General features: G+C 39.7%; 1 protein-coding gene across 1 annotated transcript in view; it reads right to left on the reverse strand.

Annotated features, from left to right (window-relative positions):
* Positions 1–25,450, reverse strand: part of PTPRZ1 (protein tyrosine phosphatase, receptor type Z1) — a 192,222-nt gene that overhangs the window by 9,899 nt on the left and 156,873 nt on the right. The window contains exons 16-25 of the mRNA XM_023755324.1: positions 20,215–20,306; positions 17,380–17,465; positions 14,651–14,671; positions 14,391–14,487; positions 11,139–11,221; positions 9,650–9,784; positions 8,724–8,858; positions 7,312–7,475; positions 4,039–4,174; positions 1,728–1,874 (exon numbers count right to left, since the gene is read on the reverse strand). Of these exons, the coding sequence (XP_023611092.1) occupies positions 1,728–1,874; positions 4,039–4,174; positions 7,312–7,475; positions 8,724–8,858; positions 9,650–9,784; positions 11,139–11,221; positions 14,391–14,487; positions 14,651–14,671; positions 17,380–17,465; positions 20,215–20,306 (1,096 nt within the window). The remainder of the gene's footprint in view (positions 1–1,727; positions 1,875–4,038; positions 4,175–7,311; positions 7,476–8,723; positions 8,859–9,649; positions 9,785–11,138; positions 11,222–14,390; positions 14,488–14,650; positions 14,672–17,379; positions 17,466–20,214; positions 20,307–25,450) is intronic.

The raw sequence follows: 25,450 nt of genomic DNA on the forward strand, positions 1-25,450 counted from the left end.
ATTTACTTGTTCCCACAGAGGAATTGTTTAATATAATTTACTGATTAGTTCATCCTTACCTTACTAATTTGGAATGTCGTATTAATCACAACAATTTACACGTGTTCATGGCTCCTCTGGTTTATTCGTCTGTTTTTAAATATTATTATATCTGCATAATAAGTCTTCCATAAGCAGTACAATACATTTCTATTTCTTATTTTTCAGTACTGGTTTGGATGTTTTGGGACCTTTATGCTATATTAATTTTAAAATCAGTTTCAAAAAAAATAAAATAAAATCAGTGTCAAACACAAAAGCCTGATATGTGATAGGTGTCTGATATTTATTTGTTGAATAAATAGACATGTAATTTATTTCAGAGAAATTTCCCTATGGATAAACTTGAATCAATACCTTTCCTTATATGACAATAAGCGCGCGCACACACACACACACACACACACACACACACACCTGCATTTCCTAGTTATGATGTTAACAGGAAACAGAGTCAAATGTCTCTCTTTTTCATTGGATTCTGATGTCAAAATTGATATTTCCATTTGATCCTGGTCATCCAGTGGAAGCCATATCAGTTCTCTTATAGAACTGTGTCAGGGATAGCGCATAGTGAAATGCTGAATATGGGTAAGACATATGTATTTTTTTTTAATTAAAGGAAAAGCTATCCTAACAACCTAATGTTAACATTTAGTATTTCCTTATTATCTGTTTCTGGGAGCCGTGCCGGGCACGTTTCCTTTCTGCCTCAGAGAAGCTTGACTGAGTGAAACGTTTATGTTTATGTTTTCCCAACAGCAGGTTCTCAGTTCAGCATTCACCCCTCGTCTTTCTCTTACTCCTCCCAAGTGCAAACGGTGCTAAGAGGGCCACGCATCAGAGACAATTCAGTGCTAACATCTTCTATGTCCTAGGCTGGGGAGAAGGGAGGGGAAAACCTGAAATCGCAAGGTTTGTTATCTAACTCTCCTGGGTTTTTCCAACGTCTTCTGAATTCTTCCCAGATTGTCCTTCTCCAGAACCTGGCCCTGTTTCTCCGGGGATCCTGGGAAGTAAGAGGTTAGCACGGGAAAACGGGGAGCACAGCAGCAGCCTCCATTCCTCCGGAAGCCCCGGCCCCAGCTGGCAGGGTAACACCTGCTTTCTGAATTCTTTGCTCCCTGATTTCTGGAAGTCAGAGAGCTGGGCTGCAGGAGGAATAATATTAAACAACAACAGAAACACCCCGTGCTCTCCTCCCTGGTGCGCGGCCGGGGGACAGGGCGCGTGGGAGAAACGGGGTTGCAGAAGCCATTGTTGCGGTGTCGCCTATTCTAGCTCAGGGCCTTCAAGTGGGGCAGACTCTCCAAAGAGCAGCACGAACAGCCCGAGCCACCGCACTCGCGGCGGAGTGGTCTGGTTTTTTCAAAGCGAGAAGGGCACTTGTGTGGTCTGTATTGTAAGGCCTGTCTGTTCATCCTGGTGGCTGGGTGCCCCCCTCCCTGCCCGAGTCTGCATTTATGAAAGTTAGTCTAGGGTTTCTGAGAACTTTTTCTTCTCGCCACTCCAGAGGAAGGTTCTCCTTGAAACGTACCACGTGGCTTCGCTGCCCGTTGCAGAGAACAATACGAGCCACTGTGCCGGCAGCTCTCTCCACCATCCCCTTGGCCCTGTCCACTCCAACGAGGGGAGGCAGGCACATTCAGTTCTGTGGCGGGACCCGAGGCGCTGCCAAGAGGACTCACCTTGAATTGTTTCTCCAGCTTTGTTTTGCCCGTCGGCCCGGGAATGAGGAGCGCGTTGACATAGGCGTGAAGATGACTCTCTGGCACCTCAGTCTCTTTGCTCAGTATGGCCTCCACCAGCGCGTCGTGAATGAAGATGTACTGTTCCTGGCAAGGCAGGGACAGGAGGGAATATTACTCAGGTTTTCCTTAGGTGCATCGAGGTCAGTGGTTCTCAACCTTCCTAATGCCGCGACCCTTTAATACAGTTCCTCATGTTGTGGTGACCCCCAACCATAAAATTATTTTCGTTGCTACTTCATAACTGTAATTTTGCTACTGTGATGAATCATAATGTAAATATCTGATATGCAGGATGTATTGTCATTGTTACAAATTGAACATAATTAAAGCATAGTGATAATCACAAAAACAATATGTAATTATATATGTGTTTTCCGATGGTCTTAGGCGACCCCTGTGAAAGGGTCGTTCGACCCCCAAAGGGTCGCGCCCCAAAGGTTGAGAACCGCTGATCTAGGTATAAAAGCAGTATCTTCCATTGACAGACAGAAGGAGTTATACTGAGGGTGGAGAGAAACCCACAAAAGATTGCTTATCAGGCCCGGCAGGAAGGCAGGGGCAGGAAGGCAGGGGGAGGAAAAGAGGCGTCGAGGGGGAACACAGCTCTTCTCTTCCCTCACCTCTCCATTTCCTGTGGATTTGAGGAGGCACAGCAATGCCTTGTCTCTGCCCTGCCTTCAACCCAAGGCCCACGTCCGCATTCTGCATGAGGACTGCATGAGGACTTCCATGACCTCTATCCCTCTGATGGGTCTTGCCCTCTGTCCATTCTAATTCTCCCTTTAGCCCGTCATATATAATTTAGTGTAATTATTTATACGGTTTTAAAGAGTTATCTCCTTTTTATGAATAGGACTCTTTTCTCTAGACCAGTGGTCCCCAACCTTTTTTTGGCCGTGCCCCACCTAAGCATCTCTAAAATCCTGATGCCCCCCCCCTCCCGTGACATATAATTCTTATTCAAAAAGTGAACTCCTATTCACATGGAGGAAGCGTCAAAGGCCATTCACTTGGTCTAAACAAACTTCCAAAGAACATGGCATCCATGAAAGAGAAAAATGAATAAACGAAAGAACAGTTGAAGTACTGAGGAAGAAATCACTAAGAAATTGTTAAAAAATAATAATACGAAGTGATATGAAAAAATAGCAGAGTTTCAAAACATATAATAGAGAACTGAAATGCATAAATATGTCACAAGATATATTTATATACTGTATATGAGGACCCTAGAATCATAAGAAATGCAAAAAATTAACTGTTAATAACTCATTCTTGAAAGCCCCCCCCCCTTAAAAATCAAATTGCCCCCCTGTGGAGTGTGTGCCCTACACTGGGAACCACTGCTCTAGTCTTATGTGACTAGAATGTCAGTTCTTTTATGAAATGAAATTTGGTTTGGTTTAAAACCTGTTCTGTTTCCAATCGCTTTCAAGCTGCCATCAATAATTTTCAATTTACATTTTTTTTTATTTAGACATAGCGACAACCAACACAGATATGCAGACTTGTCCTGTGTCATAGATGTGTAAAGAATATGGGCCTAAAAATGGATAGGACTTGAGCATAATTCATGCTTTTTAAATATAAAAATGAATCCATTCGTTGACTATGTGGAGGAAAAACTTGAGGATTTTGCTAGTGGAAGATTCATTTTCTGAATCTTCTCTGTAACTGGTGTTACTTTAAAGATAGTTCCCATTTGGTCACAAAATAGACAAAATTTATCTGGCCCTTCCATGAATTATATGCAATTACCTCTTATGGGTTGAACTGTGTCACCCCAAAAGCAGCCTTAACCCCCAGCACTTCAGAATGTGACCGTACTTGTAAACAGAATCATTGCATATGTAAATAATTTGACTGAGGCAGTGGCTAGTGTCCTTGTGAGAGGAAAATTGGGACATGGACACAGAGGGAAGAGGGCCGTTTGAAGACAGAGACAGGGGTTGGAGTTAGGCTGCTCCATCCCAGGAACGCACGTGCTACCAGAAGCTCGAAAAGATAATAAAGGACCCCCCGCTAGAGGTTTCAGAGGCAGCATGGCCCTGCCAACACCACGATTTTGGACTTCCAGCTTCCAAAACGATGGGACAGTCCGTATCTGTTGTTTAAACCGGTTTGTAGTACTTTCTATGGCAGCCCTGCCAGACTAACTCGCCTGCTAATACAAACACTTGTCTATCCAGCGTTAGCATTTTAGTGGTTTCCAACCCTTAGATAAATAAAAGCATTCCTTTTCTCATACCTCAGTTTGCACCAAATAGTTTCTTTGTGAACGGATGTGTTTTAAGAAGCCGAATATGTTGACTGTGCTTTCATGTTGAATTTGCTGCAACATACTGTCCAGCACAATATATGTGCCTGTTCTCCCAACTCCAGCACTAAAGAAAACAAAAGATGAACTGTTTCAATGTCAAGCACAGAATAAATTGGAAGATAGGTCACTATGAGCTGTCTTGTAAATTAAAATAATTTCCTTCCTCTAGCAAACGAGCCACATAATAAATAATTAGCTATCCAAAATTGAAGTAGTTGGTAAGCATATGCTTCAAATGACAACATTTCCATTAATTTTTTTTCCTACCAGTCAAATTGCAAAACAATCTATTTCTGTTGTAGATTTTTTAAAAATATTTTTTTTTATTGATTTCAGAGAGGAAGAGAGAGGGAGAGATAGATAGAAATATCAGTGATGAGAGAGAATCATTGATCATCTGCCTCCTGCATGCCCCACACTGGGGATCGGCCCACAACCCAGATATGTGCCCTTGACTGGAATTGAATCTGGGACCCTTCAGTCTGCAGGCTGACGAGCTATCCATTGAGCCAAATCAGCCAGGGCTCTGTTGTAGATTTTTTATTTTCAATAATTATATTTAGTATTCATTTTATATTGCACAGTGAAAACATTGTTTGTCAGAGCATAATAAATAGACAATTAATCTGAGAAAAATAAAAGCACCAGCGTCACCAGATTCTGAAAAGAAAAGGTCCCTGGGTCTGTATTGCCAGGGAGACATGTTTGTAAAGATTTCCGCGTTAATGGGAAAAAGAATTTGATCCAGCTTGCAGCTGAAAAATATCATTTCAGCGAGAGCGTGAAGAATAAAGCTTAACTTCAGTCATTTCTAAAGGGTCATTATCTACTGACTTCTTCAAAGACTCTACTGAAGGGACAGAATTCACAGACAGGATTCCTTTCAGCGGCTCCAACAAGTGGAAAGTGCTAGAGAGGAAAATTGGCACCTGCTCTGCACAATACCCTGGTCCTTCTCCATTCGCTCAGAAACAATTCCTGACCTTCAGAGCTGTTTTTCTTGCATCTTCCTGTTTCCCTCAGCTTATCTTCAGGCGAACAGATAAAAACCTCAAGATAGGTCTCTCAAACTTTGTCTGAAGAGAACTCCTGAGATAGGTAATTAGAATATGTCAGATAAGCTGTAGAGCAACGGAAAATACTTGCTTCTGTAAGAACACGGGCACTGTTTTGATGAAAACACTGCACACAGAAATGGATTGATTTCTGTGGTCACAAAGCTTGGTGGAGAGTCCACACTCAGGAGGGGTTAACTGCTACTTTTATTTTAACTGAAAAATAGCACCTGAAACCTCCAATGTTGTTTCCTCTTTCTCTGTTATATCATTTTTTTCCCCTATCATCAATCCAGGCTTGGAAATTAAACGACTTGGGCAAGGATGAATTGATGACACATTCAATAGGATATATTAGGGAGAACTCAGGAAAATGAGAAAGGGTTTTAAAGTCCAAACTGTTTTAAAACAACTTAAAAGTATCCGTCAGATTCCTCACACTCCGTGTGCTTTGTTTTCTCTAATGTAAGCCTGGCATAATAACTCTTCAACAGCCCAGCCAGTGTGGCGCAGTTGATTGAGCATTGCCCTGTGCACCAAAAGGTTGTCAGTTCCGTCCCCAGTCAGGGTACATACCTGTGTTGTAGCTACGATGCTAGTAGGGCATGTATGGGAGGCAACAGATAGATGTTTCTCTTTCACATCAATGTTTCTCTCTCTCTCCCCCCCTCTCTCTAAGCATGTCCTTGGGTGAGGATTAAAACAAAACAAAACAAACCCTCTACAATAGATTGTTGCTTCTCAAGCATTTTTATCTCATGCCATATTGTAATCAATGTTTAAGGACAAAACATTGTTCCACCTGCCTCACATGGTTAATAAGTTGAAACCCAATTCAACAGTCAAATAGGATATAATAAACATTGTAAAAACACCTGGTGCTTTGAAATATTCAGCAATCAAATTGGAGTCTGACATATTCATTACCAATATTTATGAAAACCTGTATGTGATTTCATTCCCCTCATGAAACTGTTAGGGGCAAAATAGAATATTGGGGACTAGCCCTTGTGGACAAAAGGGGCCACATGCTAACCTGACAAGCTCAGGGAAGGCCTGTATGGCGGTCTTGCAAACTCTAAGACCTAAAGTAACCACAAGGATGGTCTGAAATTAAACTTTAACTAAAAGCAGTTTTGGTGGATAGTCATGCCAGTGTCTTCCCTGACAAGGTCAATCTTTACCTGAACTGAGCCTATTGTCTTTTTGCATCTACGATAACATGTCCTTGAAATGTCAGGGTAACTTTTAAATTCCCCTTTTTTCTGGACCCCTCAGGGCACAACCAAATGCACTGGGCACCAGGACAGAGACCACAAGTTCCTTCACATTTATTGTTATAATGTTAATTGTTGCTGTTAGCTATCCTGCACCCACCTAAGTAAAAGAAGTGTGTGTCTATCATTTTACTTTTTATCCAGTCCCAGAGGTTCCCCCCTTTGCTTTATCCTGCCTCCCTAATCCATCACCAATGGATTTCCTGTAGCCCACTTATGTCTCCTCCTTTGATTGTAATGTATAAAACGAGGTGAAGAACTGCCATTTTTCGGAGCATCATCCCAATCCGTTGAGATTCTGCTTCCTGGCAATTGTCCACAGTTTGGCTAAAATAACCTCACAAAAATTCTTTACAGGTTTGAATGTTTTTACATTAACAATATGGTTATGGGAAGTATTAATCATGCCCTGTTAACCATGATTGCCTTGGGTTGGTTTAAGAAAGGACATTCTGACCTGGCTGGGAGGTGTATGCACTGGGACATGGGAGTCAACCTTGGAATGTGGTCCATTCTCATTCAAGAATGGAAAGATTAACAACCTTGCTGCCCAAACAATGGAGTCTCACCCCAGCCTGAATTGCGTACTTCTCCATACCTGTAATCCCTACTTCCCCATGTAATCTTTTTCGTACCCTATATAAGCAGCTGGCTTAGGGGGGCTGCAGAGCAGATTTTTGTGGATGACTTGCTGTTCTCCCATTCTGCCCGCATTATTGGAATAAACACTCATAGATGATTCAACCCTGTCTCTACTGAATTGGCTCAAGTAGTGACAGGCAGCCAGGACTCATTGGTTGTCCAGTTTCAAAACCACTTCAAGATTTCCTGGTTGTTAGCATAAGCAAGTCTATGGGTTAGAAACTCACCTGCAGTGGACAACCACAGGCCCCACCGCGTAGCGTTTGGCCTGGGATGCCTTTCTCACGAAGGTCAGCACGGGCAGTGAGTACTCTGGCACTCCCATGTCGGGCCACTGCGTGTAGTGGTACTGCGTGACCACGCGCCCACTGGGCCTTCCTTTCTGGGAGCCCTGGAAAAGACCAGACAGCAATCAATCACAGGAATGCACGCAAAACACAGGGGGCTCTTAAGCAGCTTAGGGTGCACAGCTGGGTGTGGGCAGCCTGTAATGAAGCAAATGTGCACACTGTTGTTTGTGATGGTTGATCTTGAGAAGGTTAACCCCTATTTTGTAAAACTACTGTTTGGAATTCTCTGCTATTTTTTTTAGACAGCCTCTTATTCTAAAAAAATAATAACTTTGCTTTCTAACCTGCTTTAGCCTGCTTGAATAATGAGGAAGATAAACTTAGCTGTCTGACCTTGTAGGCCAGAGACTAGATACGCCCATACTCTCAATGCCATGCCAGGTGTATTTTTAATTGGATAGAACTGTGTTGTTTTCAAGGCCACCAGGGAGATTACCACTAAGCACACATAGGGCTGGCCCTTTAATAAAAAGGGAAGTTCTGCTTGTAGCTTGGCTCAGAATTTGAAAGGCATTTTTCTCTGGGCCCGTGTGTAATAATAAAGTGTGACTCCAAGCTCTCCGAGCATTGCTTGATTTATTCCGGTTCTCTGTAACAATCTTATGTGTGGACTTGGCCAGGCTGTAGTGGCCTGTGGTTTAGTCGAACACCAAGTCATACCAGATGTTTCTGTCAAGATATTTTTAGATGTGATTGACATTGATGTGATTTACTGAGTAAAGCAGATTATGCTCCAAAATATGAGTGGGCCTCATGCAATTAGATGAAGGCCTGAAGAGTAGACTGGGGATTTTGAGAGAGGAAGGAATTCTCCTCACGTCTGTAACACAGACACTGCCTGAATTTCCACCCTGGAGTCAGTCAATCTCAAGCTCAATTATCTCTCTTTCTCTCCTTTTCTCTCTCTCTCTCCCCCTCCTTCCCACCTTCCTCCTTCCCTCTCTCCCTTCCTATTTCCCTCTCTGATTACTACATCATTGTTCTGTTTTTCCCCTTCCCTTACTTTAAGCTCCACTATTTTTAGTTGGATGTGCAGTGATGAAAGGGGCAGGAATTTTTGTTTGTGCATTAAATCCACTGCAACCATCAGCACCATGTCCAATCTAGCTCCAAAGCCATGGCTGGCATTTAGAGACTTGGAAGAAACTTTGGGATTGAGGTGTAGCTAAAGTAAGAATGCTAATGCCTTTATTATACATTTTTACCCTATCTTCGTTATACCACCCGTTCACTTGCAAACGGGCCAGATGTGTTACTCAAATGAGAATGTCCATCATTTATGGACTCACCTTTTTTATCTTTGTGTTTCTCAGGGTAAAATTTCTCACAGTATAATAGGCAAGCATTTGAACACTCTTCTGAGTGACCAGAAAGTTCCCATACTCTTCACTACCATCCGCAGGCCAGTACTGGTCACATTTTCTCTGCAAAAGAGAAAGTAAAGATGCTTTTCCATATCCAATACGCCACGTAAGAGCAGCGCCTGAAATCTGTAAAGGTCTGAGACTGTGACAGGAATCAACTCTCACTCTTCTAAATATTTCTTTCCTTTCTAAGTGATTGCAGATTGGCTGAAGAGGGACCAGGGACAGATCAAAGAAGCAAAAGGGACTTGCAATTATCTGGTCCAAACTTCCCCCTTTCAGATGAGGAAAGTGTGGCTAGATGTATCTAGTCACTATAGGGCCAGCACTGGAATACAGCTCTTCTGAATTATAATCAATCTCACTCCACATTGCTTTTCAATGAGCCCCATTTATCTTCCTCAAACTATGAAGAATGCATTTCAATAGCAGATGACTGGATTAATAGTGAAACTTTTTGCCCTAAAATATTATGTTTTCCTTTAGCTGTCATACTTACTGGAAAGGAGTCCTCATGAGCTCTCCTACCTTTGCTGGTTCCTAAGGCTGACTCCATGAAAGCACTTTGAAGCGCCTCTAGTCGTTACTTTGGGGATGCCATAAGGCAGTGGTTCTCAACCTTCCTAATGCCTCGACCTTTTAATACAGTTCCTCATGTTGTGGTGACCCCCAACCATAAAATGATTTCCTTTGCTACTTCATAACTGTAATTTTGCTACTGTTATGAATTGTAATGTAAATATCTGATATGCAGGATGTATTTAGGCGACCCCTGTGAAAGTGTCATTCGACCCCCAAAGGGTCGCGACCCACAGGTTGAGAACCGCTGCCATAAGGGATTACCCACATACCCTTCCCTTCTCCACGAGGTTTGTGATCATGACGATGACTTCCACATTATGCTCCCATATCATTCTCCAGAAATCTTCGGCTGTGGATTTCAGGGGGCCTTGGGCAGCAATGTAAGCTTTTGGTCTGGTGTAACCCTGAAGAAATAAATGAAAACATTTCTTACTAACTGATTTGCATGCCATTTTTAACCATCTAAGACTTACATTTTTAGGTCAGCACATTTTTTTTTCTATAAAAGAAAACCATAAAAAAAAACACCCTGCAAAGCTAGATAAACTTAATAGCACTAAAACACACAGCAATTCTTCTTTAGCTACATGTTTTTGTAGAAAAAGGGGGTGCAACATTCTGTGCACCTCTAATCCAAGTATATTTACTCTAAGTCTATGTACTTTGCTTAAAATCTGGTCCGTAACTGTGCTGCTTTGAAACGTGGTCCAGGCGTTAGGGCCCAATTGTTTACAACAGTTAGGAAAGCTCTGGTGTCTCTTTACCCTTTCCTTGGTGGAACTGAGCAATGCTAATGATTAATACTATGCTTCACTGAGCACCCACTGCTGGCCAAGATGCTCTACAAACATTGACCCTGATCCATAAGCTATCTGCAAAATGGAAGCATCATCCTCATTGGAAGATGAGGACGCTGGAGCTCAGAGGAGTTAAGTGGCTTTCCAAGCTCCCACAGCTAGCCAGCGGCAGACCTGGATTCAAAACGAGTAGTTCTGACTCCCAACCCCCTGTTTGATATGACATACTTATTGCCTCATCTGGAAGCAAGAAGTGGGTGCCTACAACAAACCCACTGGATACTTATATTTGGTGCTCACTTCTTTGAATTCAGTGTTCCACGCAGCATCAAAATGAAGGCAGCGAGACTGAGAGCTCACTGTCAGGAGAATAACTGAGCTCTATTGACATTCCGTTGACCACAGTGAAAAACCAGTAAGTTAGTCAGGGATCTGCAGCCCCTGAGGAGCTCTAACAGGCCCTACAAAGCTGGGTGTCCTGAGGGATGTCCGAGGTTATATTGATAACTGGTTAGTAGTAATCACTTTTAGCCAGTACCACCTTGGAAGTTTTTCAGTAAGGATTTATTGATCATCTGCTATCTACAGAGCATTGTGCCAGGGGCTCTGGGACATGCAAAATAAACACTGGTCCTGCCCCCCATATTGAAGGGGTTATAAACCTCTCTAAATCTCTATCTATCTATCTATCTATCTATCTATCTATCTATCCATCCATCCTACCTTGAGTATACATTCCCAGCCTGAATCCCTCACACATTTAGAAGATAAACCAAATATATGAGCTGGGTTGTTATTCAGTCTAAAATCATTTAGACAGGGGAATCTCTCACCACTGATTTATGTTTCTTATCATTGATCATATAACATGTATTAAATACTAGTATGTGTTTGGCGCAGTGGTATAATAAATTCTTACTCTAATATAATTTCTACAACATTTCAGTTGAAGCATGCTTACATCAACATAATTGGCATTGATGTAATCAGTCAGTTTGCCATCTTTTTCAGCAAGTTGTGCCAGCTTAACCCTACTATGGTCATCTGTAATAAAAAAGAAATTTCATTATAGCATGGACTACTTTTCAGCATAAAGGTTCTTTATATTTACATAATAATGTGTCAAATATAATGAAAATCAATGCAATATAATTTACTATAGTAGGCTTTGGGGGACTCCAGAGATGACAAAGATAAATATAAAAATAACAAGAGCTTCTGCCTTCAAATTTTCTAATGTGGAAGGTGAGAATGGACATATACACAGAAAGGAAGGCTGAGGTGTTGAGAGAGGTGCAAAGTAATAGGGGGAGCGTGAAGGAAGAACCTGTATTGGTTTGGGATGGTAAACATTCTTGCAGAGATTGAAACCTGAACTTGACATCTTAGATCAGTGTCTAAAGGTGGATATTGGGCTGTGAACTGAGAAGAGCCACTGAAGGGAGAGAAGAGTGATGGGGGTCTCAGGAAGCTGATGGCTGTAATATGCTCTGAAGATGAGGCTGATGGAGGAAAAACGTAGAGAAGGAAGCACAAGGGACCTAGGAAGTATCTGTGAATGGTTACAGCAAACAGCTCCCTCAAGGGAAGAACCTCAAAGAGGAACTCCTGCAAAGGGAGACAGGAGAAAGGCTGCCCAGCAACAGACACGGATCCTGCCCTGTCCATCAAGGGGGATGAAAGCTATGGTGACTGCCACACTGTGTACTGTGGTAATTTAAATATGTTGAAATGAAGTGTGTGGGATGAACTGCATTTCCACAGAGAGACTATATTTGGGGGACCGACAGAATAAGAAAGAAAAATGTTACAGGAAGAAAACATGGTAGTTTCCCAGGGCAGACTATTCTTTTCAAGGGTAAAGAAGTGAGTACAGCCCTAACTGGTTTGGCTCAGTGGATAGAGTGTCGGCCTGCAGACTGAAAGGTACCAGGTTCCATTCCGTTCAAAGGCATGTACCTTGGTTGCGGGCACATCCCCAGTAGGAGGTGTGCAGGAGGCAGCTGATCAATGTTTCTCTCTCATCAATATTTCAAACTCTCTATCCCTCTCCCTACCTCTCTGTAAAAAAATCAATAAAATATATTAAAAAAGAAAAAAAAGAAGTGAGTACAGACCAAACCGTGACAAGATTAAGTGATATTCAGCCATATTAATGCTTCTGTGACGACAGCTGCTCACACAGGTGAAGTAATATAAGCAGAAATAATGTGCGGCAATGGAATGAGGGGTGTGAGGCAGGTTCACCAATTTTTGTATTTTTATTCTAATAGATTTAGATGGATGTTACTGGCTAAATTTTCTGAGTTGTTTTTCTCCATTTCTAATGCAGGACTGTTAATTACCTTTCTTACCAGATTGTTTCAGGGATTAAATGAAATAATGTGTTGTGTGTGTGTGTGTGTGTGTGTGTGTGTGTGTTTTTATCCTCACCTGAGGATATTTTTCCATTGATTTTTAGAGATAGTGGAAGAGAGAGGGAAAGACAGAAATATCGATGTGAAAGAAACACATCTATTGGTTGCTTCCTGCACACGCCCCGACCAGGGCCTGGGCCTGGGAGGAGTTTGCAACTGAGGTATGTGCCCTTGAATGGAATCGAACCCGGGACTCTTCAGTTCACAGGCTGACAATCTATCCATCCAAACCGGCTCAGGCTAAACAAAATGATGTTTTTACAGTGCCAGGCACATAGGAGTTGTTCAACAAATGTTAATCTCCATCTTCTTCTTAGTTACCTGTTGGGTATTTTCTATTTAGCTGGTAGAGGGAATAGTTTAACAACTTCACCCTCTCCAAGAAGCAGCTGAGTTTTTTGTGCAGCCAGACAGTTGCTTCAGTTGAGGAAGACAACCATGAAGGGGAACCTTCTACTAAAAAAATAAACATTGATGTAAGCCCCTGGAAAGACAGGCAGCATCTATGCAAATTATTTAGAAAAAATGTAATAACGAAAGGGAGGCAAGTGCAGTTTCATTGGCCTCCAAAAGCTAGACTGGAACTAGTATTTAAATAACCAGGCTCGTAATACCATGTTCATAGGGGTCTAGGGGAGCTCACGGAATATATAAGGAAGATGTAAGTAGAGATTCAGGAAGGGGGATGAAGATGGATTACAAGAGATGGAGGGGAGGGAATATAGAAGGAAATCAAAGGGAAGAAATATAAACAAGAGGTGATATATATAAATGTTGCATCTTTATGTTGTACACCTAAAACGAATACAATGTTGTATATGTCAATTATACTTCAATTAAAAAAAACACAGAAGATGGTAATTTCATAGGAAAAAAAAGGTAAATTTGCATTAAGGAAAAGAGCTATTGAGAAGAAAAAGAGAAACACAGCTAAGAAAATAAAGGGAAAGAAGGAATCCAACTAACCCTTTATAAGACCCCAGGAGGAATGGCAAGAGAGGGAGGAAAGAGTGGGAGGAAAAATAAAGTCCAAAGAAAATATGACTTGGTTAATAAATTCACATAATAAATAGATCTCAAATGCAAATAGGACCATGGAATATAAATAATGACAGAAACCATAAGAACAGATTTATAGTCAATGGGACCTGAAGAAAGAACTGGATTAAAATGAGTTTGTTTTATTGAAAAGAAACAGGGAAGTGGGGGGCGGGAAGGGATTAACCAAAGAACTTATATGCATATATGCACAGCCCATGGACACAGACAATAGTGCCGTGAAGGCCTGGGGAGGGGAAGGGGTAGGGAGGGGGGTCAATGGGGGCGAAAAGGGGACAACTGTAATACTTTCAACCATAAAGGTAAATTTTAAAAAATAAAAAAACAGATGTCACTAATGGCAAAATGCATTTAAACTGGAGTGATACAATGCGCTGTATTATCTAACACAGTGGTTCTCAACCTGTGGGTCGAGACCCCTTTGGCGGACGAACGACCCTTTCACAGGGGTCGCCTACGACCATCCTGCATATTAGGTATTTACATTACGATTCATAACAGTAGCAACATTACAGTTATGAAGTAGCAACGAAAGTAATTTTATGGTTGGGTCACAACATGAGGAACTGTATTTAAAGGGCCAGAAGGTTGAGAACCACTGATAACACATGTTATTCCCTGACATAAAGGCTTTGCAACAGTGACCACAGGTCTGCTGAGAAGACTTGAGGACACTGTTTAAGGGCATAGCAATGACAATGGTAGCCAAGTCAGAGCTGAGTGAAGGACATACTTACAGGCAACGATATTTACGTAGCGGTTCTTGTGCTTGTTGTCTGGGTGATTGGAGCTGTCTGCTGTGATACCTAAGTCAACAGTACAGCTCTGCACTTCCTGTAAAGAAATCGTATGTGCAACATTTTCACACGTGTCCTTTCAGACAAAGGGCCTTAAAATATAATGAAGACAAAACAAACAAAATAGTCTAGCCAAAAAAATTTTAGCATGTTACAACTATTTCTTGGCTAAGAGAAAATGCAGTGAAATAATGCCTTACCTGGTAAAACTCTTTCAGTGTCTAATGAGGGAATGAATGCCAAAAAAGTAAAGAAATCAAATTCCACAGCACACGACAAATGAGAAAAAAAAGTGTTCATATTAGGTTTACAATGGAAAACTATGATCATGCAATAAATACATTTGTCAAATACAAAACAGAATGTTTCAAACAGTTACATGCAAATCAAAATTTCTGACAATTTGGAACTTTAAAATTATGTGAAAGGAAAAATTAACATTTTTAAAAAGGACAGTGGTAAAATAATATGATGGTTTTTTAAAAATTCAGATGAGAAAGCCATCTATTTGATGACACGTTTTGTCATATTAGGTAGGTTTGCTAATATCCAAATATAATGCTATTTGATCACTGTAGCACTATTTGAAACTGTGAATTAGTGATACATATTTTTGTTTGAGTAATTTTAAAGAATAAAACACTTCCTATTAGGTGGTTTGAAATAGATTTAGGGTTACAAAATATTAAAAATCTCCAAAAACTTTTTATCATATATTCTAGGTCATTTTGAAACAAAAATTTAGATAGCATTACTTTCTATACACTGACCTCTTTTTAATTTAATCTTCAATGGGTATAGAAAATTACTTCTGGCAATTATCTTTAAAAATGAGCTAAAATATTTTTCAGAGATATTTTCTAACTATATTAGTTTGGAATTAATAATTATTTAATATTAAAATAATGACATGAAAGCCTTACACTTTTTTGAGAAAGTATATAACCCAAATATGAACCTGATTAATCACAAATGGCCCAGCCTCTCTCCAAGTAAGCTTTTAATGTCTCTTTTGCAGCAAGTCATTCTGACTCTAGATTTAAAAACAATCTAATATTTAAAAGGTATAGCATTATTAGTTACTAAGCTAATTATTAAGTTAATGAAAAGTTTTCTTTCTTGAATCAAACTGCGAGTTAAAAGCAATGGAATTAAAAAACACATTCGGAGATTATTAATTTCATTATTACAAATAGCATAGTAATATTCAAAATGATTTTATAGTTGTGAAAGCGATAAATTTGCTTTTGCCCATATGCTATCAGCAACTTTATTATAAATTGTTTATTTTTCCTGATGGTTTTTACCATTCAGAAAATCAGACCTATCCTTGGTACATTCTCCCACTTTTAATTATGATTTTGTTTGAGGTGAGCCTGGTAGTTTCTATGAGTTAAAATCGGACCACTCAGTAACCTCTGTTAAATAAGAACAATTAATTTGACGTTTTAAATATGTAATTCTTTATATTATTCCGCTTTACTTAGTCATTATCTCACACTGATTTCTTATTCAAAGTTGCTATGGCTTAGGTTTTTTTTAAAGATTTGGTGAATTGTCTATTTTAAATTTACATCACTTTTCATTCTATTTCTTTTGATTTTGTAAAGCTTTCTCATCTGTGGCATCTTCCTTCCCTAAATGCACCTTGGTTGGCATGACTCCTGGGAAGCAGTTGCTGGGTGCAATGGAGAGAGTGGCACACCCTCTGATCAGGAGCAGAGCTGAAAGTGCTTTAAAGAGGGAGGTCCTCAGCCCGGCAGGCGTGGCTCAGTGGTTGAGCGCCGACCTATGAACTAGGAAGCCACGGTTCCATTCCCGGTCAGGGCACATGCCCAGGTTGTGGGCTGGATCCCCAGTGTGGGGTGTCCAGGAGGCAGCCGATCAATGATTATCTCTCACCATTAATGTCTCTCTCTCTCTCTCTCTCTCTCTCTCTCTCTCTCTCTCTCCCCCCCCATCCTTTCCTCTCTCAAATCAATAAAAATTTATATTAAAAAAAAAGGTCCTTAGAGCACTTGGATATGCAGGAGGGAGACAGAAAAGCCACATAATGCTTCCTAGAAGGGGTTGGGGGTGGTGGGGGAAGAGAGGGGCGGGGGGCTAAAGATCCCTAGCTTTCTGGAATAGAAAGGACATGAACTTTAAAATCACAGACCTAGGTTTGAATCCCAGCCCTGCTATTTTAGTTATTAATTCACTTCTATGGAAACTGATTTCATCATCAATGTAAATAAAAGCAAATAACTTCTAGAGTTGGGTGAAGGCTGAATGTAGAGTCACCTAGTACAATAAGTGACCCTATTTTGAAAAATCTGTAAACTGATAGTTCAATGGGCCATGATAAATTCACAGCAAATTTATCTGCCTCATCTACCTAAGAGTATTTTAAGGGATGTTACTAGAAAAATTTTCATTGATTGTAAATTTTAAATGCTTTTTAGAAATGTATATTTTTTTGAGAAATTGGGATGTTCCTTTGTATAATATTTATTATACCTGTATAATAAGTGCTTCTGCATTTACAGTGCTGTGATATTTATAATTAACCATTTGTATATACTTTGGCTGAGAAGCATGAAATTTAGTCATTTAGGGTAATTTATGTAATTTAGAAAATTAAAAGGAATCAGTGTTACTAATGCCTATTACTTTAAAAAAGAATGCTAGAGTTCTTTATTTTATGTGCCAGTATTAACTATGTTTTTAAAAATGTTTCCACTAGCATGACATGGCTTTTTAAAATGGAAAACCAATTTTCTAAATTATATGATAACCATACCACATCTCCTAAACGCATATATGGAACTAATATTCTCACCAGAAGTGAGAATGGTTTCAATGTCATTAGGTCAAAAAATAGTCTACTGCTGAATCGTTTAATTTGCTATTTTCCATATTACTTAACATAGACATAGTAAAATCATACCTCGAATTCTTCAGTAAACCCACTACTTGCATGTAAGTCTGCAACATGCTTTGGAAAGTGCTTTATTGGAATTGCTCCAACATCATCTAAGTGAATAAAAAAAAATGAGGTTGGAAAGGATAATTCAACTTACATGAATGTGCTCCCATTATAAAGATTTATTAGGTGGCTTCTTCTAAAACAACTTCAAAATTCAATTATTCTTATAACCCCAGTGAAACATTTAGCAACAATTACCAATTTTCTCTATATTTACTATCAATCATAATCTACATTTTAGAATTCTGACTAGATCAAGAATCTCTTTTCCTTTTATATCCCAAAGAGAAAAGAGTTCATTTTCAATGTTAAATTATAAATGCCACCAAAGCCTCACTTTTTATCAGTGAACTGCAACTCTTTATGGCTAACTTTCTTTAACATGAATAGGAGTTGCATGTAAATTCTAGGGAAAAATGCAGAAACAATATACTTTCAATTTTATCATGGACATGATATATAGTGCAATTTCAGTTTTTAAAAAATTGTATAGCTCAATGTCTTACAGTTAAATAGTAAGATTTTTTTACAGTTGAAAACATTTTTCCTTTATTTTATATGTAATAGAGAAGACTTATATGCAGACTGTTCATTAAAAATGATGTCAACGCCGAAACCGGTTTGGCTCAGTGGATAGAGAGTTGGCCTGCGGACTGAAATGTCCCAGGTTCGATTCCGGTCAAGGGCATGTACCTGGGTTGCTGGCGCATCCCCAGTGGGAGATGTGCAAGAGGCAGCTGATCGATGTTTCTCTCTCATCGATGTTTCTAACTCTCTATCTCTCTCCCTTCCTTTCTGTAAAAAATCAATAAAATATATTTTAAAAAAATGATGTCAAAAATCTTTGGGACTTTTAATCTTTAGTATTTCAAGAATTTTAACTTGAAAATATGCTATGGAAACAAACTCATCGTATCTGTGAGTTAATTGTGAAGAGGCCAAATTATTTCAACTGGCTCTTTTTTTTTCTGGAAAGACTTTCTTATATTAAACATATTACTAGTTCACAGCATGCAATTTCACAAGTGATTTCTCTGACAAGGAAACATCAAACACATTTCACTGGAAACAGTTATTTACATCAACAGCTGTTCAAGCATTCAGGCCATTTAATATTTTTAAGCCTCAATTACCAAGAATTGGTTGGTTAAAAAAAATTAGAATCCATCTGTTCTCTCTCTTAGATGAGTATACCTGAATACTAACATTGAATTAGCCAGTTAAGCTCAAGAAACTCTAGACAAAGGTGTAATTCCACCTTCACACCTACTGGAGGATCTTGCCTGCAGTAGCTTTTATAAGCAGATAAGGAAACAGAAATAATTTGTCACATCAAAATTGTTGGTTCTTTACTAAAGGTCCTTCAAATCCACTGATGCTATCCTGTACAGGTAACCTCTTCGCACAAGCAAACTGACTACTTTTTATTTACAATTATGTTATTTTGCTAATTTCTTTTATGAATTGGTCTGCAAGTGAGACCCAAATATCTTTTTATTTTCTGATTTTATATGAAAATGCACACATTTGGGTGATCAGGAGTGCATTTTTGAGAGCTGAGCAGGGAAAAAAGAGGAGATGCCCTTGATCACTATTTTGAGAAGCAGAACAGGGATTTCGGCTTTCCTGAACAAGATCCTGATTTTGGATTTATTTTTTATATTGTTAACAATAACCTATGCTGGACTTTGGATAATATTATGGCTAATTTGCATACCCAGGCTAACAGGATATGTAGAAGAGGTAAGTTTGAAAGTGAAGGGAATCAAAATGCAATAGATAACAGAACTGAAAGTCTCAAATCCCTTATATGTTCATGAGAAATGGTGCTGTCCTAACATAAATACACAGTAGTTTAATACAAAGAGTTAAATAGAAATAAGACAGTAGCGGATTAAAGACACAGAGTTGATAAAAGAGGAAAAACAGCCAAAGATATCTGACTCCTATGCTTGTTAAAAGTTACAAAGAAAATGCTTCTCTTTTTTCCTTCTATTTTTTAAATCATGAGATTTCAGAAGGTAATCTCAGGTAGAACTTGTGTCTTTAGCAGTAATGTATGCAGTACCAGAAAATTTAAAAGGAGGCTTCTGTAAAATGGCCATGTGGATGAATTTTTCCTTTTGTTTTCCCTGATTTGGTGACTGTCCATGGCCCTATCTCACCTTCTATCTGTGCTTCCTCATAGGCCACACATTTCTAGAAAATTCCTTTTTTGTTCTCTCTTTCATGCTGAGAGGTTGTACAATGGTAATAAAATAAGTGTCTGGGAATGTAGTCATAGTGTGAACTCTAGTATCAATGGGTGTCTTAAATGACACTGGCTGATTCTTGCATAGTGTTAATCAGTCAAGTTCTGATAAAAATAGTTGACTTTTTTCTAACATAGTTAAGAAACCTTTTCCCACTAAGGATTCTCCTCATTTTTGTTATTTTGTCCTATCCACCCTATTGCATTGGTTTAGTCCATTTTTGTTGTTTAGGTTTCATTTTTGTTGTTTAGGTTTCCACTAAAGAAGCTGAAAGGACCCAAACTCAGCATTATTCTTAACTAATACGTTACATAGTACATCTGAACAATTATAAGCTATTTTCCCACATCCTGTGTTAAGAATGTTCAAAGTTTCTGAGAACAAGTTATACAACTGGATGCCTGATACATGATGTAATACATATTTTGGGCAACACAGATGTATATTATAGGCATTTGCAAAGTACAATAAGAACAACCCTTCCAGCATTTTGCTTTTCATTCAACACCAACCAGCTACTCATGGTCATGCGTTAAGCTATTACCTGAAACTGGAAAGACAGGTGTTGGAGGTGTGGATATTACTCTGGGGGAAGTACTGTCCTCCAAGTAAAAGTGTGCAGTCTGGAAACATTTCCTGGAAGGGAAAGAAAGCAATTTAAACTACCAGCTGCCTCAGAGAATGAGACGATTTCTGAGCTGCTTAAAAGTCATGACAGAAATCTTCAGAAACAAAACATAAGGGGAAATCTGTATCTATTTGTATAAAACACAAAGTATTGGAGCAATTTATGGCCTCCAAATTATCTCAGTTTTATGTCCCAGATGCAGAAGAGCAAGTGGATATCAGACTTGCTGAAAGCAGAGATGGTATTTAAAGTTGTAGCTGAAGTGGGAGCTTTGCGGAGGTCGAATGTCTTAACACCCTAGTTACTCTTCCACTGTTTCTACCTTGGACAGGACCACAGTGGAAAAGAGCCGGTCCAAAGCTATTTTCACTCAACATTTCAGTGACCAGGCCCGTCCGAGCCCATTCAGCCGCTAGCAAAAGGCAGCAAGCTATGATTGTGTGGGAACAAAATTCCACAGTGGTAACATTTTGATGAAAAAAGAAGTCAGCTTTATACTGTGTGATAATGCACTGATGACAGAACAAAGTGAGGAAATAATGAGCATGTAACCAAAAACAGGGGTGCTTTTCTTCCCAACAGATGCTAGCCTTGTTGATGAGGGTTTTGAGAATAAACATATTTGGAATCAACGATAACTATAACCTACAATGTCACCTGCATCTATTTCCATTCAGATAATAAGAGTAACATCTGGTAAGAGCACACTACAAACTACTGAGAAGAGCAAAGAACCAACTGCTGTTATAAATGAATGCAAAACATGCTTAATTTCAAAATTTAGATAATTAAAACTGCTAATGACACTCTTTGATGTGGGTCATTTAATTTATTTGAAGTATTATTCATGAGTGGTTAAGTTTATTTTGAATAAATGCCAATCTCATTTTCCATTTAAAAGCTTCAAGCTACAAGATATTTATCCTAATAAACTCTAACATAACATTTGTTCTTCCATGACACACCTACATTTTTCTAGTTTTTTAAAAATATATTTTATTGATTTTTTTACAAAGAGGAAGGGAGAGAGATAGAAACATTGATGAGAGAGAAACATCGATCAGCTGCCTCCTACACACCTCCTACTGGGGATGTGCCCGCAACCAAGGTACATGCCCTTGAATCGAACCTGGGACCTTTCAGTTCGCAGGCCAATGCTCTATCCACTGAGCCAAACGGGTTAGGGCCACACCTACATTTTTTCAGCAATCAGTCCTCTGCATAAATTCTTTAATGGCTTCCCAATAGAATGGTTTTCAATTATTTCAGGAAAGACTAAAGACCCTTCATGATGTGGTCCCGTACCTACTTCAACTCTCTCATCTCCTTTAACTCCTTCCCTTACCCAATGGGCTCTAGTCCTCATGACTCCTCTCTTTCTCCCTGGAGGAGGCCCTGTTAGTACCATCTCAAGCTTGGCTCTTGCTGTTCCCTCTGGCCACCTTCCTCTTCCCCATCGGTTTTGCATCGGTGCAAAAGCCACGTCCTCTGAGAGTCCTTCTTTGACCATGCTAGCTAAAAACACCAGCCTAGCCCACCAAGTTACTATTCTCTGCCCTTTGTTTGCTTTGTGGCACTTAGCACTGCGTGATACCTTATTTATGTATCTGTTCATTGGCCTTATATGTTTTTAGCTGGTCCCCCCTCATCAGAATGTAAGTCCCACTAAGGCAAAGTACTTTGTCTTAATCAGTGCAGCGTTAGTCCTCAGTGCTAAGAACAGCTCTGGCATGTGTAGGTGCCCTCAGATATTTGTTCAATGAATTCACTGCTATCAGTATGAGTCACATAACATTATATAGTTTATTAGTAACTTTCATGTCACAAGAAAAAAAATTCAAAAGCAATGATGTGCATAGCAAAACCTAGCCCTCTGCTGCAATGCTATAAGTCTTTGATAATGAAACCTGTGAGAACATAGATAATGGAGAGAACACAAGAACGGCTTCAAAAGCGAACAGATGGTGCAAGAGGAAGATGAGTGGATGTAGAATCAAATGACAAAGGGATCCTGTTCACATCTGGAAAGTGGAGTAGATATGGCAGATCAATGAAGAATGGAGGGATGAGGGCCAGCCTATATAATAAAAGCCTAATATGCTAAGTATCTGACTGTTCGTTCAACCGTTCGACCAGTTGCTATGATGTGGACTACCAGGGAGCAGACGCTCTGACCTGTAAGTTAGCTCGCTGCTGGGGTCTGGCAGATCGGGACTGGGCGAGACAGGCTGGACACGCCCTAGAGCCCTCTCACAGTCCCTCCCCAGCCCTGATTGTGCACTGGTGGGGTCCCTTGGCCTTGCCTGCACCCTATCACAACCCAGGACCCCTCGGGGGATGTAGGAGAGCTGGTTTCAGCCTGATCCCCGCAGGTCAGGCCGAGGGATCCCAGCGATGCACGAATCCATGCACCGGGCCTCTAGTAAGTCTCATGATAAAGCAACCATCCCCTAGCCCTAGCCGGATAGCTCAGTTGGTTAGAAGATTTCCCAGATACACCAAGGTTTTGGGCTCGATCCCTGGTCAGGGCACAAATAAGGAGCAACCAATGAATGTGTAAAAAAGTGGAACAACAAATTGATGTTTCTCTCTCTCAAATCAACCAACCAACCAATCAATCACTAAAGAAACCATCCTATTGAAATACCACATTTGAATAGAATTGAAAGCAGACTGGAGCAGAAACCACAGGGAAAATTTGGCTTATCTTTGCAACCACAGATGTAGCATATTCTGAAACTGGGTCAGATACTTGCTTTTAAGATCACGGAGTACAATCTCTCTCATTCCTCTACAATAAGGTTACACAAGCAGGTAAAAGGGTTTGTATTCATTCACTTTTCAATGAATCTTAAAGCTATAAAATGCATGAAGAGACAGTGCAATATAGCAGCTGATACAAGAATCTCTTCTACAGCATCTTTGACACATAAAGAAGGCCCAGTCTGAATGCCGTCAGTAACAAGGAGCTCACTTCTTTTTGTCATCTTTAGTTGCTAGCTATTTTTTTCTCATACTACTTCAAAGCTCATTCCCTTCTAAGTGTCTCCAAATGGTACCAAAGGGGAGGCCTTCCTGTCCCACTGTTGTGCCTCTTACTGTTGAAATTGTTCTTGTATCAAACCAAAACTCAGTCTCTCTATTCCTTTAACACACTGGCTCTAGTTCTGTATGTTACAGATTTTCAGATTATGGTACCCAGTATCTTACAATATGTATGCCCTAGCTACCTATGGTCTTCACCTTTTTTGACATTTCTACTCTAATAATACTAACAAGTTACAGATCATTGAACATGCCCTTTTCTGTCCTAACTCAGTATTTCTCCTCCCAGCTTTAAACATTGTTCTCCTTCTGATCAAATGCCTCTCTTACTGATATGCCAGGCAAGCGCTGTCCTCCTTCAAGACCGCTCAGTGGCATCTCCCCGGGAAAGCATCCTCTCGCTGCCTGAGCAGACTCTAGCACTCAGTTACTCTGTTCCCACTGCACCCAACACAAACTTCCATTCACAATCACCTTTACTTGATTTAAAAAATATGCTTAATTAATCCTGACCTTCACCGCACTGGACATTATTCTCCATTATTTTATTTTAAATTCTCTTCTTAATTGGTGGTTAGAGTAATTATTTTGCAATATATTTATTTTGTGCCATGCCATATATATTTAAAGATGGGAATTATGTAGACTCAACTCTTTCTTTTTTAAAAAATTGATTTCAGAGAGGAAGGAGAGGGAGAGATAGAAACATCAATGATGAGAGAGAATCATTGATTGGCTGCCTCCTGCACGCCCCACACTAGGGATTGAGCCCGCAACCCAGGCATGAGACCTTGACCGGAATCGAACCCGGGGCCCTTCAGTGCGCAGGCCGATGCTCTATCCACCAAACCAGCTAGGGCTAGACCAGGGGTGGGCAAAGTTTTTGACTCGAGGGCCACAATGGGTTCTTAAACTGGACCGGAGGGCCGGAACAAAAGCATGGATGGAGTGTTTGTGTGAACTAATATAAATTCAAAGTAAACATCATTACATAAAAGGGTACGGTCTTTTTTTTTTTTTTTTTTTTTTAGTTTTATTCATTTCAAACGGGCTGGATCCGGCCGAGGGCCGTAGTTTGCCCATGGCTGGGCTAGACTCAACTCAATACAGTGCCTGGAGTACAACAGGTATTAAACGTTGAATGATTAGATGGATTTCCAGGAGCAAGTAAATCCACCAATCATAAATTAGTTTACAGCTGCATTCTAAAGTCTCTTATCTACCCAAGCCCCAAATGGGATAACTTAAAAATCTCAAAGCATTTGGGAGGGACAGGTGGAGTATATAGCTAGAGAAAGATGAATGCATGGATGGATGAATGGATGGAAAAATAGAAAGAGCTTGTCTCTGAGGAAATGGGAAGAAGGTAGCATCTCATAAAATAGAAAAGATTAATTAAAACACATTGGTACTGACGTTTAACATGTTACTATTCACTGTAGTATCTGGGTAAATACCAACTCTACTTTTTTTAGCAAAAGAACCTTGTAAGTAGGAAAATCATACCAAAAAAGCTTGTAAATGGGAAATATTAAAATAGTGCAGGATAAATTCTGGATGAAGGGCATTTGTATATTGCTACTAGGTAATCTTACCTAGGAAGTGACATTCTACTTAAAAGGCAGCATGGTACTGGGAGACCTCTATTCTGGGGTGGTAGCTCCCCTCAATGTCCTACAAACTTAAATTTAAGATGAAGAGAGAATTCGAAATGCTTTTCTTCCCACTCCCACCAGTCAAAACAATGTGTCTATGGCAAGTTCTTTTCTACACTGCTTTTAATGAATGCTGTTTTGTTGAATATAACTTTGGTGTTTTTGTTTTTTTTTAAATTCTAACTACTAAAAAAGCTCTAAAAAAATTTACCCCTTGTCTTTTTAAAAAGAACTTTTTGACTATCTTCCTTATCAAAGTAATTTTTCATCTTTGAAATTTACAACTTGGTTTATGTAAATTATACCTTAAAACATCTGGAAAATCATTTCAAGGCATATTATTTAATGTATGACAAGACTCACTATCTATAGTCCATCTGTTCTGTATAAGCAATGACTGTCTTCACGTTTATGTGCTAAGTGTTGATCACTATGTCTCCTGCTAATTATCA

Source organism: Myotis lucifugus, unplaced genomic scaffold (assembly GCF_000147115.1).
Source record: "Myotis lucifugus unplaced genomic scaffold, Myoluc2.0 scaffold_73, whole genome shotgun sequence".
NCBI classification, from domain to species: Eukaryota; Metazoa; Chordata; class Mammalia; order Chiroptera; family Vespertilionidae; genus Myotis; species Myotis lucifugus.